The sequence below is a fragment of the Penicillium diatomitis genome (assembly GCF_028827545.1).
Source record: "Penicillium diatomitis strain IBT 30728 chromosome Unknown utg000004l_segment0_segment0, whole genome shotgun sequence".
In the NCBI taxonomy this organism is placed as follows: domain Eukaryota; kingdom Fungi; phylum Ascomycota; class Eurotiomycetes; order Eurotiales; family Aspergillaceae; genus Penicillium; species Penicillium diatomitis.
The window spans coordinates 4,325,646-4,340,531 of NW_026623176.1; the positions used below are offsets into that span (position 1 = coordinate 4,325,646).

The 14,886-nt window shown below is 52.5% G+C and overlaps 4 protein-coding genes across 4 annotated transcripts; 2 read left to right on the forward strand and 2 right to left on the reverse strand.

Moving 5' to 3' along the window:
• On the forward strand, positions 1-1,896 carry N7539_004627 (putative C6 finger domain protein; the record flags this gene model as incomplete). The annotated part of the gene is made up of 1 exon (XM_056934229.1): positions 1-1,896. The coding sequence occupies one exon, from the start codon at positions 1-3 to the stop codon at positions 1,894-1,896; it is 1,896 nt and encodes a 631-aa protein (XP_056791770.1).
• Positions 1,897-2,318: 422 nt separating this feature from the next.
• On the forward strand, positions 2,319-7,503 carry N7539_004628 (putative ubiquitin-specific protease UBP12; the record flags this gene model as incomplete). The annotated part of the gene is made up of 6 exons (XM_056934230.1): positions 2,319-2,366; positions 2,578-2,799; positions 3,111-4,788; positions 4,857-6,055; positions 6,116-6,785; positions 6,845-7,503. 6 exons carry the CDS (start codon positions 2,319-2,321, stop codon positions 7,501-7,503), a joined length of 4,476 nt encoding a protein of 1,491 aa, XP_056791771.1.
• Positions 7,504-10,308: 2,805 nt separating this feature from the next.
• N7539_004629 (putative endo-arabinanase) lies at positions 10,309-11,358 on the reverse strand (the record flags this gene model as incomplete). Its single annotated transcript, XM_056934231.1, has 1 exon — positions 10,309-11,358. One exon carries the CDS (start codon positions 11,356-11,358, stop codon positions 10,309-10,311), a length of 1,050 nt encoding a protein of 349 aa, XP_056791772.1.
• Positions 11,359-12,414: 1,056 nt separating this feature from the next.
• Positions 12,415-14,671, reverse strand: N7539_004630 (PX and BAR domain-containing protein; the record flags this gene model as incomplete). Its single annotated transcript, XM_056934232.1, has 6 exons — positions 12,415-12,510; positions 12,596-12,709; positions 12,787-13,839; positions 13,921-14,187; positions 14,247-14,512; positions 14,578-14,671. 6 exons carry the CDS (start codon positions 14,669-14,671, stop codon positions 12,415-12,417), a joined length of 1,890 nt encoding a protein of 629 aa, XP_056791773.1.
• Positions 14,672-14,886: the final 215 nt, after the last annotated feature.

Here is a 14,886-nt window from a genome sequence, read left to right on the forward strand (position 1 = left end):
ATGTCGTACTCAGAGGATGAAGTTTCGAGCCCCGAGAAAGGTCCCACCAACAAGAAAGAAGTGGAAACAAACTGTGATGGTAGATATTTCTTGGGAGACAGACGCCAGAATCGGTCATTATTTGCCTTGTCCTGGATCGACACTGATGAGGAAGATGGAGATTACATACCCTCTCGACACCGTGAAGCCGATCATGGCCGTCAATCAGAGGACGCCGGTGTCTTCCATGCCCAGACACAGCCACTCATGCAGGTCCAGACACCTGAGTCGCAAGAGACTAACGACGAAGGCACAACAGAATCCTCCAGTTCTCAGCAGATCTCAGGAAGCTCAGATGAAGTTCGTGCGAGCAGTCTTGAATCGAATTGGAAACCAGCAACCGAGCGAGATCCAAATGAAGCGTACCACCTCCGTCCCCGAAAGTACACGACGCCATCACCATCCTCTCACCAAGAGAAGGGTAATACAGTAGAACGAGACGACGAAGCCACAGAACCCTGTCTCAACTGCCAGGCCTTTGACCTTGTCTGCTCGCTTGTCTATGAGCCTGAACAATACCCGTGCGAAGCCTGCCGAGTCGACGAACTTGACTGTAAGCAAAGTTCATCACCCAAGTGGAAGAGACCGTGCGAATATTGTAGGAAACACAAGGATATTGTATGCTCCTATGTCTCCGCAGAGTACGATCACCGCCAGAGTTGCTTTGAGTGTCAGCAACACGGTTTCCGGTGCATTGCGGGTCCGGCGAGACACACTCCAACTGGTAATCGGTCTTCTGAGTGCAGCGATGTGGACATGAATGATGAGCACTCCGATGAAGAGTATCACAGCAGCCTTCATCTTCATTCATCTTCCACGGTTTCCTCAAGCCAGTTTGAACGCCCAGCGTCGACAGCGATGAGTGTTCTCGAAGACGGCACGGCAAGTAGTCCCTTACAGGCCGATGGCACCTGGATGCAACACATGCCGGTGAAGGATTTCGAGATGGGAACTTCAGGCGAGAGCACTCAGATGGACGATACTGGCGTGCCGGAGGATGCCGAGCTGGAGAACATTCCGGATGAGAATGTTCATTTGACAAGAACTTCCTCTGTGGAGGAAAACGTACGGGAGGGAGGGACTCAAGTGGTCAGCTATCAACCTGAGCAGAATCCTACTTCACTGCCAGCGACGATTCTTCCCAGCTTCGACTTCTTACCCCCGAACCTTCACGGCGCCCTTCGTCGCATCCGCACGTTCTACCCTCATCCGCTTATCATTGTCGACGAAACCCAGCGCCATCTCTGTGATTGGTGCAACAATCACGCATATGGTATCGTCGGTCTTGGTGAAAGATACCCTCAGGTACTCGACTCCCAGACTGGACAACTGGCTGAGATCGCCGACGGTCACATTAGCGAGGGGAGAGCACCTAGTCACATGTGTAGGGTCTGCGTCGTGACCAGGGGCCGCATCATGCAGTGCAGCCATGCCGAGACCCGGAGCCTGAACGTGGCTTGCAACGTCTTTGACGCACACCAGGAGCTCAATCGAGCATATGCTGCTTTACACGATCCCTACGACCCAGGCTTCGGGCGTCCAGTGCCCCCGCCGTTACACGTCTGGTGCAGTCTCTGTCAGTCGCCTGCCACCAGATGTTGTGACGTCCTTCAATTTCCCATGCTTCTCGACTCGCAGTCACGGTCTTCTCAACCACCTCAACGTGGCTGTGGCCTGATGCTCTGTGAACATTGTGCAAACCTGGTTTACATGAGTCAGGGAAATCTGGACCTCGCCGTTTACTGGGGACAGTGGGATCGCCAGCATGGTGCGCCACTCCGTGCAGACATAGACTACATTCTCCGCGACATCAGCCGGAACTTGCTCCGCCAGAATCTGCGTCGCTATGGGTTCTGACAAGTTCTTCATTGCAAGGAAGTTGCACTGGGCTGGCAATTGGACCGTATGGCAGTCTTCTTCTGTGGGAACAGTTCAGTCTTAGAGAGAGGCCTTATTTCTACTATGCCGACATCCATACTTAGTCCTTAATAAAAATATCAAAACGTTAATACCACCATCTGTGAGTGTAATGTCATGCCCTGCCCGAGTAGCACCAGAGGAGTAGTACTTTTCAATGAAAATTGACTTACGTTTTTTGCCGGCGCTGTCTTCCTTCCATTCCCATCATACATCTGTGGCTCTTTCCCCATCTGTGGACCTGAAGGTTTTGCTCCTTAATCCCGACGCTATAAGGTCATATTCAATGGGTGGGACTTGGCTTATCAAGCAAAAATCTCAAGTAAAAACCTCGAGACGAACATTCGACCATATTCAGGCAGATGCTCCAGACTACCAGAGGATGTAATGTTATCATAGGGAAGCAACCTGTATGTTGGTGCACGACGTGACGATGTTATCCTGTAGGGTATCAACAATAATTGCCTAATTGGGACACAGCGCGAATGTTTGCTTCCACGAGTCTACCATTTCCTAAAAAGGACCAGGCATCGACCCAACCGTGTATCGTGACGATTTCTGCCTGTCGTAGCATTTCCTCTTCTGGAATTGGACGCGACTTTGTGCTGATGCCTCTCTTAGCTCGATGCTCTCGAGGAGAGTACAAATACCCCTCGACTTACCCATCTGTCTCAATCCTCAACCTTTCCCTTTCCATTGAACCGTTGGCTACCTCACGTTCGGTTTGACTCGCCTCTCTCTTTTCTTCGTCTCGACCTTCTCTCGGTCACCTCTCTTCTTGCAGCTAGTCTGCCTCACATCTCTTCCTTCTGTCCACCTGCTCTTCTCTCGGACTCGCCTTGGGTAAGTGAGGACTGTCAGACCGCCTTCTCTCGTAGTAGGGCTTTGCTCTGTGCCTCCGGAGCGGAGAACAGCCCCAAAATTCTCTGATTGAACCGGCTCTGATTTTCTGCCAGCACAATTTTTAATTCGCTGCAAGGCGCCTCTTCTCTTTTCGGCCCTTCTTCAAGTCGAAAGAAGAAGAAAAGTCAAAAGAAAGAAAGAAAAAGAAGGCTGCGGGGAACACGACAGTCTCCCGGTCCTCCTTTCACTCTCTTTCTTCTTCTTTTCTCTTTCCAAAAAGAAGGTCCCAGAGCTGCCACTTACGTGCGCAGCTCATCGTCACGACGGCTCCCACAAAGCGTCGCAAAGTTTCCCCCGAGCCAGGTCGCAGTAGCCCAGGCGAGGCACGACGTCACGGCCGCTCCGACCCTTCCCAAGTGCCTCCATTGCCACCAAGCAGTTCCTCCTCCGCTTCCAGCTCCTGGCGCAACAGCTCATCGGCCTCTCCTCCCCGATACGTGCCTGCGCACCTCCAATCCCTCGTCCCCGGGACCCGATCCCCGTCCGGTGCTGCTCGCTCGCCAACCCCCGCCACTGCGACCGCTGGTCTGTCCCTGGCCAGCGAATTGTCCGACATGATGCCCATGGACCAGTGCGACGGCTCCTCCTCGCCAAGACCTGCGAATGCGCGCTCTCCTTCCCCAGGCGAGAAACGGTCGGCTTCTGAAATCACCGACCCTGATCCAGAGGGCGGTGTTAGCACCACCGTGGACGTCATGGCGGCGGACACCATCGACGACCAGATCAGCAAGGTGATTGCGCTGGCCAACGAGCCGCTCAAGGACGGCCAGAAGGGGTACGTCGTCTCCTCCCGATGGGTGAAGACCCTCTACGCCCGAAGCACCGCCTACGCCGACCAAGCCGACAAAGAGGCCATGTCCAGCGAATTGGGCCCAGTGGACAATCGCGACGTCGTGCTCGACACGGATCCCGCCAACAGCAACTTTAAATACGAGAGCGGTGATGCCTACGTGCCACTTCGTCCAAATCTCACATTGGGCGTGGATTACGAGATTGTTCCGGAGGAAGCTTGGCAGTTGATCATGAAGGAATACGGACTCGCCCCTCAGTCCCCCGTCATCGTTCGATTCGCCCACAACGCCAGCATGGACGACTCCGAGAACGTCATGTACGAGCTCGATCCACCCATCTTCACCATCTTCAAGCTTGCCAACCCTGCCGCTGCGACCACGCCTCAGTCGCTCAAAGAAAACGCCCGGCCGCCAGTTCGCATGCTGGCTGGACGTCAGAGCGGTATTCAGGCCTGGCTGAAGAGGGCCAAGGAGCTCGCTGGCATCGACCTGTCGACCAAGGTGCGCGTGTGGAAGATCATCGGTCAATTGCCCAGCCTGAATCCGTCCACCTCCACGACCCCCGCCGTCTCCCGCGCCGTCTCTCGTGCCGTCTCCCCCGCCCCTCCCACCGCACTCATCTCGGCTTCCAGCAGAAAATTGCTGGTAGATCTGAACACCTTCTTGGACTTGAACGAGGGAACTCAGAGGGAGCTTCTGGAGACATTTAAGGACCAGACGAGCAACGGCAATTACAATGGCAAGATGACCCTCAGCATGGCTGGCTTGATGGGATCCGACGTATTTGTTCTCGAGGAGCAGGTTGGCACAAAGAGCGGAGAGTGGGTGTCTTCGGTCTCTGCGGAGAAGCTCAAGCGTCTGGGCATACCCATCACCAAGACCAAGAAGGAGCTCGCATCCTCGGGGGCTGAAGTCACCAAAAGCCAGACAGCCAGTGGGCGCACCAGTCCTGTCACCGACGATTTCCCCTTTGGCAAGAAACCCTCTGGACATCGACTGGGTGTCACCGGTCTCTCAAACCTGGGCAATACCTGCTATCAGAATGCCGCGACCCAGTGCGTGCGGGCTGTGGAAGAATTGACCTACTACTTCCTTGCCAATCGCCATAAGAAGGACCTCAACCCTTCCAATCCTCTTGGTTACTCTGGACAGCTGGCCAAGGCGTATGCTGGCTTGATTCAGGGCATTTACCGCGACCCCCTCCAGCGTCTTTCAACCCCTCAAAGTTCCGCAACCAGATTGGCCGCAACAATCCGACCATGGCAGGCTGGGAGCAACAGGACAGTCAGGAATTCTTGATGTTCCTTCTGGATGGCTTATCAGAGGATCTCAATCGCATCCTCAAGAAGCCTTACATTGAGAAGCCCGATTCCACGGATGACATGGTCACTGACCGCAAGGCCCTGGAAGACTTCGCTGTTCGAAACTGGGACATCTACAAGGCTCGCAATGACTCTGTCGTCACCGATCTCTTTGCTGGCATGTATAAATCTACGCTGGTCTGCCCCAGTTGTGATAAAGTCAGCATCATCTTCGATCCCTTTAGCAGCCTGACCCTGCCGATTCCGCAGCAGAAGCTTGAGTTCCGGAACGTGGTTTTCCAGGCACTCGATAAGCCCCCGCGCATGTTCACGGCTGAAGTGGACAAAACGGGCACGATGGCGACCTGGAAGGAGGCCATGGCTAAAAAGCTGAACCTCAACCCCAATCAGCTCATCGCTGCAGAGGTCGATAACGGTCATTTCTGGGAAGTGTGGACTCGCTTGAAAGTTCCATACGAAGATCTGCACCTCACGCCCAAGGACGTCATGACCTTCATCGAGTTGGACGAAGTGGCGGAAGATCGCATCTTGGTTCCGGTCTTCAGCAGAACCAAGGCCAAGCACGCCAAGGGTCACGCCAAGTACGAGACCTTTGCGCAGCCTACGATCCTTTCTTTCACCCGCGAGGAGTCTAAGGACATGGCCACCATTTATCGCAAGATCCTGCGACATGTTGCCACCATGACCACCCGAGACATCATGGGCGAGGCCAACTTCCGGGTCAAAAAGAAGGTGCCCTCTCAAGACGCTGACCAGCCAGTCGAAGACTCGGATGCCGTTTTGATGACTGAGGAGGATGCCAACTCCGGGGACTCGCAGATTCAGACGGGATCGGTGGAAGGTGAGGATGGCATCGTTGACATCTCGGTGCAGAATGGGTCGCGAACGCCAAGCGCGGCTTCGCCCAAGGCCACGGACACAATGGCCGATTCTCCCGCCCATCCTTTGTCTGGGATTATTCCTTCCGACCTGCTGAGCCTGTTCGAGGTCAAGGTTATGCCCAGCGGGGAGCGTATGCCCAAGGGTCGTCAGATCAACGGTTCCGCGGAGAAGATCCTGTCCCGATTGTCATCTTCGAAGAAGGTATGAGAAGAGATCTTTCCTAACTAAACGTGTAATGTAAGGGTTGCTAACTTCATTTAGGCCTCGAAGAAGAACTCATCCCGTGGATCTGACGAAGACACCAACGCCAGCACCAGCGCGTCAGATGACTCTGAGCAGGAATCCCGTCGCCTCACTTCGTCCCGGCCTCTGCTCAAGCAGTCCGACTCCATCATCCTGGACTGGAACGAGGACGCCAAGGATGCCTTGTTCGGCAAGAGCGGGCCCGAAGACCACCTGCGTGGTGCGGCCACTTGCGATCAAATGCCCTTCACTCATGATCAAGGTCTGATTGATCGCCGCGCTCAGCGCGATGCCCGGGCCACGCAAGGTGTCTCGCTTGACCAGTGTCTCGACGAGTTCAGCCGCGAGGAGACCCTGTCCGAGGATGATGCGTGGTACTGCCCGCGCTGCAAGGCCCATCGCCAAGCTTCCAAGAAGTTTGAGCTTTGGTCGACGCCCGACATTCTGGTCATTCACCTGAAGCGGTTTACGACCCAGTCTCGATACGCGCGTGCAAAGCTGGGCACGAAGGTGGACTTCCCCGTGGAGAACTTGGATCTTTCCCCTTGGGTGACAGGACCGACGGGGCAAGACAAGTCATTGGTGTATGACTTGATTGGCGTAGATAACCACTCAGGCAGCATGTCTGGTGGCCACTACACTGCCTACGCCAAGAATTTCATCACCGATGACTGGTGTAGTTTCAACGGTAAGCTCAGATCTGCTTTTGTCTGACATCGGATTTCACTCACTAAACTCTCACTTTAGACTCTTCGGCGTCGATCATCCGGGACTTGGGGCGAATGCAATCGCCTCAAGCTTACCTCCTCTTCTACCGCCGTCGCTCGGAAAAGCCTCTCGGTGGTCCCGTTCTTCAGAACATCATCACCAAGTTCAAGAACGGCGAGAACGACAGCACCGCTGAGAACTCGCGGTCCAGCTCTCCGTTGGGGGACGGCAAGCGCCTCGGTGGCTCCTCCCGCAATGGATCGTCGCGCGCATCAACCAGGCGCGGAGCATCTCGCCAGGTGGACGGTGGTGGTTCGGGACCCGCGACTCCGGAGACGAAGTCGAGTGATGACGAGCACGATGCCTCCAACCCATTGGATGACATGTTCTCAGGTCCCTCTTGGTCATTCGAACGCCCCGGCGAAAGTTCCCTCGCCCTCGGTCCCTTGACCTCCGTTCGCCCTGTCTCGCCCGAAGACGACCAAGGTCTCTTCGAAGACAACGACAGCAACGTGGCTGTCGATGAGGGCTCGGATGCCGAGGAGCGGCTGCACGGTCTTGGAAACTCACGCCAAGTTTCCGATCACGAGGGGTCTTTCGAGGATGTTCTGACCATGATGGATGAGGGCTCGGATGAAGACTTGCCGGTTGTTGAGCTCCGTGTGGACTCTGACGAGAAGGCACACTCTGAAGCTTGAGTTGTCTGGTGCTTGGAGATGTCCTTGTGGTGTTTCTTTCCCTTTTTTTTTTGGTTGCGTTTCTCGATTCCCTTTGGTCTTTTATCAGGATGTCAATTTTTAATCCTGATTATCAAGGTGTCTGACACAAGACCTTGCGCATCGTTTGTGTTTCTTGTTTCATTTCCTTTTGTTTTTAGATGCATGCATGTAACACAGTGGCTCATGCTTGCCTAATGTTCATGATGGCGTTTGGCATTTTGCTTGTTTTTCCGGCACCTCAAGCAAGGGCCGATACAAAAAAGTGGGGGTACTCGCGTGGGGGTACTCGCTTCATTTTGCATTGTTGTTATTCCTCCGATGATCATCATGCCCATTGGATGATCTTCATTTTCCCTTTTCTCAGTCTACCTAGAGTGTTTCAAATTCAAGGAGACTCTTCAGCTGTCAGCTGATAAAATCGATGGATCTGATCCGTGTCCTGTAGATGTGTAGGTCCTATGGAGCTGAAGGTCCCGACGCGAGACTTTCCAATAGTAAGGAGTCTAAGGACTGAATAAGAACAGCTGCCTCTTCTAGGTGGTAGAGTCCAATTACGGATGATGAGCGACTTAGCTTCTGATTCAGTGAAAGCGACCTGTAAGCCATGGATTTCCAATCTTCATCCAACGAGTGCCAATCGAACTCCCGAAACATCCACACCTACTTGTACTTTGCGCTCTCATTTACCACCTAATAGGGACTCAAGAATGGATGTCAATAGGTACCTATGACTGGGAATTGGATCCCTCCCTGCCTTGTGATCAAGTGCAGTGTTGCAGTCGCTTCCATCAGTGGAGGTTGGGCATGTTGTAGTTGGATGATTCAAATGAAAGACCATCTCTCTGGAAATTACGATTCTACAGCTAAATCATTCGATCCAACACCTGCACCGAACATCTAGACTAGGGTGAATGCTGTCTGTTTTTTGGATGTAGATCAACAAGTTTTTTTAAGTTTTTTTTTCTTGTTTTTCCCATGGGATGGACCTCTTCACATCCATCCAGCAGTACACGGCTGGAGAGAATACCGAGTCGAAGCTTGACGCCGTCTATAAATTTCAATCTTCCGTCGTGGGGGCAGTCGAAGACACTGTCCATCCAGCAATCGCTTCCTTGTATGTAATAAAGAAGCGCAGAATAAGACAAGCGTCAGGTTTACGGCTTGAACTGGATATTCTCATGTGACCGTGTTCCATCTGATGTATGAGTAGAGCCCGTTTGTAATTTGGATAGATCCAGACTCGGACTTCAACTTCGAGTCAGACTCAGACTCGTACGTGGATACATCCTGACTCGCCGGCGTGACCTATAGTGACCTTCTGGCTCATGTGACGTTGCCTCTCACGTCTGATTACATTCGATCATATGATTACCTTCGATCATATGGACTATCTCAGCGTGATGTATAGCGGAAAGCTATTGATCGATGTACCACGGGCAGAAGTCGAACGGCCAGCAGTCGAGCCTAACGTAGCCCTTCGAGAACTGTTTCAAAGTGCTTTACCTCGGGGAAAGCTTCAGCAGACTTGGAAACAAACTCGCTCGTTCCAGGACGCAGATAGAGCGCAATGGGGAGCAGCTAGCTCACCGCGAAAGAGACAACGAGGAACTGAGATGTCTACGACGGATCCCTCTTCTCTATCATGGTATAAAGAGATTTGACTCCGCTGCTCTGCGAGCGGCTGTTTGATGAATCTGGAAATTCCGACCTGTTGTACGATCTTTCATCTGGGTACAATCGAACCGATGAATCCGAAGGTTAAGACTCGGATCGATCTTCTCTTCAGTCTTCGTTTCATTCTCTGCTTTGACGGCATCAAGTCCACTGGCCAGACAGATGAGCTCTTGACTCGGATTCCGCACGGTGAACGAATTTGCGTTGCATTGGTTTTCGAGAGAGGCTTCGATTTTCTCCTGAAATTTTCATATCAGGGTTCGGGGACAGGGGAATCCGGGTGAAGTGGTGAAATAGTGCACGGTTCGGAAGCTTTGTTTTGACTTGCAAGCTACCATCCATGGCTGCACCAATGTTGGTAGCCTCACGAACACATTGAGAACTGATGCTTGCATATCCCCTGCTATCCTGGAATTTGCTATTCGTACTGTGCAGAAGAGGTGCCACCTATTATCGAATTCGTCTCTGTTCCTCATCGGATGGCCATTCAAACACCGAGCCTTGCTATTCTGACACTTCTTTCTAACCTCGGAGTCGGTCGAATGTCCCTACAACTTCTACAACTATTAACAGTATTCATTGTTTATGTCCATAGTAGGAATGCAAGACCTCGTTGCTGCGAATGGCGATTGCGGTGTGGATCACGTATATCTCTCGAGTTTTGACCAGGGCTTTTGTTCTCCTTTATTTCCACAGATACATTGCCCCCATTCTTTTGCACTTTACACTCATGGTTTTGCTGACAGGATAGTCCAAAATCAGGGTTGGATAGCTTTCTTTCCCCAGGTCGTCTCATTCCCAAAGGCGTTGTGGAGTCGTGGCAAAGATCAATGATGGAATCCCTCGCTAAGGGCCGTGCAGCTTCACGCTTGGGCGACAGGCCATCCATTCACGTACTTGAGAGGGTTGAAGCCCAACAACGCATCCTTACGAACATATCAGCAATCAAGTTCACCTCACCAAGTGATCAGCATTTCTGAGCATCCGAATCGATCATGGAAACTTTCAACGCGAACAACGCAGTATGACTTACAGAGAATGAAAGACTGACACTTTTGTTCTCTGCATGGGGCTCAGAAAACGAAGACGATATTAGTCCGATCGATCATCTCAAATTTCAAAGTAAGGCTGCTGGTCTGGGTTTGACTCACGATAATGGTAATACAGGTAGTCTGTCCCATCGACTTGTATAACCCCTTGCCCACCAGGAGCATACGTCTGCGCATTTGAACCATAGATAATCGTTCCACCGCCGTGGATAAGATTGTGTCCAGCTTTGTCAAAATATGGGCCTCGTGGATCTTTTGATCGACCGACGCGAATACTATACTCTGCCCCTTCAGCTGGCAGTGCGCCACGATCCAAATCACAGCAACGACCCCGGCTGAACCATAGATAGTAATACGGGTCACGGTACGATGTATATGCCCCTTCGATAGCGTGCGGACCCGTCGGATCGCCACATATCGAGTCTGCTTGGGGATTTGGAGGGCTCTGAGCTTTGGGCTCGTAAGCCAGGTGTTGAGCAGCTGGATGAGTTGTGCTGGCTGATGAAAGTAAAGTCTTGCTCAATGGAATCTGGTAAATACCCGTCCAGTAGCTACCGAAGGTCATAAAGCTGGACCCATTGGGCAAGATCAATGTTGCAGGGTCAATGGCGTTCGAGACATTGTATGGTGCAATCTCGGAACCATTTCCTGTTCCAGTCTGTATAACTATCCCGTGATCGACCCATGATCCTGGGCCCGGAGACTTGGAGGTAGCGACGCCGACTGCACTGTCACGACATCCAGCTTTGCTGACGCTGTAGTAGCAATAGTAGGTGCCGTCGTGAGAGACTACAGTCGGGGCCCAGGGTGCGGCACGATCTCCTTTGGGAATCACACTGTTTGCATCCAGTACGGTTCCAACACGAGTCCAAGGACCAGCCAGACTCGGCGCTGTATGAATGACAATATGCTCGCCCACATTGTACAAGTAGAATGTGTCGTGGAACAGAATTATACTGGGGTCGTGTGTATGCTGGTGGGTTTGGCGCGACGGTGGGAAGGTCTGGTTGGCATTTGTCCTGAGCAGATTGGGTCGAGGCTCAATATAAGTTCCAAAGCTGTGACTACTTGTCACTAAGGCCAGACTGAACAGTCCAAGCCGTAGGAGCATCGTCGTTCCGTGCTGCAGAGGGAAAGACGAGCCAGAAAGTTCGCAATCATTGGCCCGCGATTTACCCATGAATCTCAGTCATCTCACCCGGAAGGACACTGGAGACTTTTATAGGACGGTGGACTGTCTCAGCAGCTCTGACTGATGCCCTGCGTCTATTCTTGAAATCAGATCGCGTGGGGTCAACGACAATCTTCACACGAATAACATACCATGCTACGGGTTGAGACACGCCATATATATGATGATCCCTGATGGACACAGGACTCTGCATCCAGAGAAAAGGCATGTAGCCACACTTCGTCAGCTCCGTGGAGATATCAGCCCCTGGAGGCATCTCAAACAAGGCCATGATCCCGTCGAACATCGGGGTGGAATGCTGGGTGGGTCGTTGACCTTGTGACTGATATGAAATGTTAAGCGGGACATGGCGAGAATGACAAGGAAATAGGCTTCAATTTCAACAGACGATGTGATGTGGCCGAGTTCGAGAAGCCTCGATACCCGAGAATTTCTGGCTTCATCATTTTCGGCCTTGAAACATTCAAAGAAGGCAAAGTACAGTTAGTGCAAGTGTATACCGGAGGACGGAGAGGAACAGGCGCGTCGAGGTTTACGTACCGCCTGGCCTGGGCTACACGAGGGGGACGCAAGGGTGAGGTTCATTGATGGGCCTCAACGACAGTTACGTCAGCCATGTGTGCCTGAGTAGGTTGCCAGTCTTTCAATCAAAGGTTCCCCTGACCAATTTGCTATTCTACTCACTGTTTACAACGAGGCTTTCCGGTTGCTAAGGGTCAAAGTAAGGCATCTGCCGAGCTACAGCAGTCCTGTAATGTCTCTCTTTTCAGCCAGCTACTCAGCTCAGAAGATCGCGAGAATTGTCCATAGAAATGGTATTATTCAACTATATGGGGATATGGGGCTCCAAGGTGCAACTCTGAAGTGGACAGAAAATTTTCGACACAACGCCAACGCCATACTCATCCATGGCTAAAGGAAAAGAGCAAACCATCTAGTGAAGTCCAAGAGTGAACCCGGGAGAACAGTCACCAGCTACCGTGCGACAATCTTGTCCACTTCGTCTTTCGCCTCGGTCCAAGTCTCGAGATTCTTTCGCGCCCAATCTAGGTGACACCTCGCGTATGCGACCTTTGTCGAACGAGGATAATGGCAGTTAGCCAGGTATATCCGTATGAAGCGTGATTCCACAGAAAGAATTGGGGGCTGAACCTACCATGTACCGGCGCAGATCGGCTTCCTTGTCTTTCTGGAAGCGTTGCAGATCCTGCATCACACCCGAGCTAGCGTCTTTGACGTCTTTCTCAGATACCTCAAGCGCTTGCTCGAGCTACAAAACAAAATGTGGTCAGTATATCGACGTTCTTCTAACTCATGGTCTCGGATAGAAATCAGATGAATACACACCTGGATGAGACTCTCTTTAGTCTTGCCAATCTGATCGCGACGAGTGCGTTCAGGATCGACATCGGCGAAGCCATGAATAGCGTGGCTGATCCGGCCGAAGATCTTGTTTGTCACGAAATTACCACTGGATGTCTTGCGGTGTGATGGAGCAGAAGGCGCGGGCTCTGGCCGTTTATAAGCCATACTTTGTGAAGGCGGCGAAGTACCGCTGACAGACTCCCCGTGCGTGGGCGGGAATTCAGACTCATTGGAGGCCTCAGACATAGCACCGCCTTCATCACTTCTGGCAGATGAGGTGGAGAGAGATCGTTGTGGCCGAGGACCGCTGGACTGCTGGGATGTTCGATTCAAATACTGTTCAATCCGCTTGGCTTCCAGCTCACTGCGCTCGAGAGAATCCAATAGGGTCTTCTTTTTGGCCAACTCGTCTCTCGTCATGTCTTCTTGCACTCTCTTGAGAACTCTATAGCGTAACACGCTGCGTACAACGCTGGCAAATTGGGCACTTTCTCGCATGGGCTCGGCAAAGCTTGCACTCAGCGCGGTAGACAACTCTTCCGTCTCGATATATGAAGTGTCGGCGGCCTGGCCGATTCTTTCAATAGCGGCCGCTACTGTAGGCGACTGCTCAGAAAGAGAGAATCCATTGTAGCGGGCGCCAAGCTCCATCAAGTCAGCCGAAAGGGAGGAGAGATGAGACAACGTTCGCCGGTTCACCCGCTCGATGTTCCCTTGAAGAAGCAGTTCTAACTCGCGCGTCGAGGCCTCGAAGTTGATGAAGTATGGGTCCAGCTCTTGTTCACTCAGCCTACGTGACTCGGGAGGGAATCGACCAAGAACATCCGCACCAGGATTGACTACAGTTGATTCAGCACCTTCGCCGGGGGAATTTGGTGCTCCTCCGTTTGATGAGGAACCATGCTTTAGCTTGGCGGACGAAGATGGCACCGGAAGCCAGCCGTGTGCCTGTGTGGGGTTTGCGGGGTCGAGTGGAGGCGCCTTGAGATTGTTCTTGGGAACAGATGACGCCGGATGAGAATGAAGCACCTCATTCTATAATGGCCGTGAACAAGGAGACATCGTCAGCATTCATTTCTTTGGAGTCGTTGCCGGCTCCACGGGAAGAAAACTTACCCAGCTGACATTGGGATCCAAGAAGCGCCACCAAACTCCATCTTCTCGTATCTCCTTCATGCGACGACAGCGATTCAGGAAGACCGCGAGCATTCGCTTTCTTAGTTCAATGATTGCGGTGTCCTCCTTGGCCTTTGTCGGCTTTGCGGCGTAGTCGGCCATGCTGTGCTTCTCGGGGATAGGAGGAACAATCAGTGTGGGGTGCAAGTTGACCAAGGTCTGGCGCAATGAGGCGAACTCTGAATATCGGCGACGAACTTCCAGATCCTACCCAGTTCGAATCCATCAGTTTCACCCCACCAAGCTGCAGCTGTGAGAAGACGTACCGCAGTGCGAATCGTGTACACAATAAAACTTCCACCTCCTTCATGGTTCTTGCCGGCATCAGTGATCAGAATTGGCATCTCAGGGTTTTCGTAAAGTATTTGCTCAATGCGGCTGTCATAGGAGCTTTTCCGAGGGTACTGCTGGCTAGCAGCGCCATAATCGGCTTCTTCGGGATCACTCAGGTCTTCGGGGTGGGAAATAAAGTCAGGGGGGTCCGCATTGGAACCACGACTGGACGGAGGTGTAGAATCATGCTCATAGATAGCTAGGTGTTGGTCATTAGCACGGCTGCGGCGCAATTCGGAGCTCTCCTTCATGGCGGTAGCTTACGTGGAGACAGGGCGGCTGAATGCAACGAGTCGGACAGATGGGACTCGTGTTGGTCAAATGCCCCGTATGGGTTGTTGTCTTCGTCGTTCCACATTCTTTCGATTATCCTGGAAGAGCCCTCAGTCCAGGACACAAGAGGCGCGGAGGGCGAAATACGTGGTGGAACTGGAGTGTATGTTCAAGTAAGAAAGCTGTGTGCCTGGAGATCTGCGGGGGAGAAATCGAGGACCGGGAGAACCAACGTCACCGTCACCGTCACCGACCGGGACGAGACAACTGCACTGTTGGCATCTGTCGACCGCCAGACTG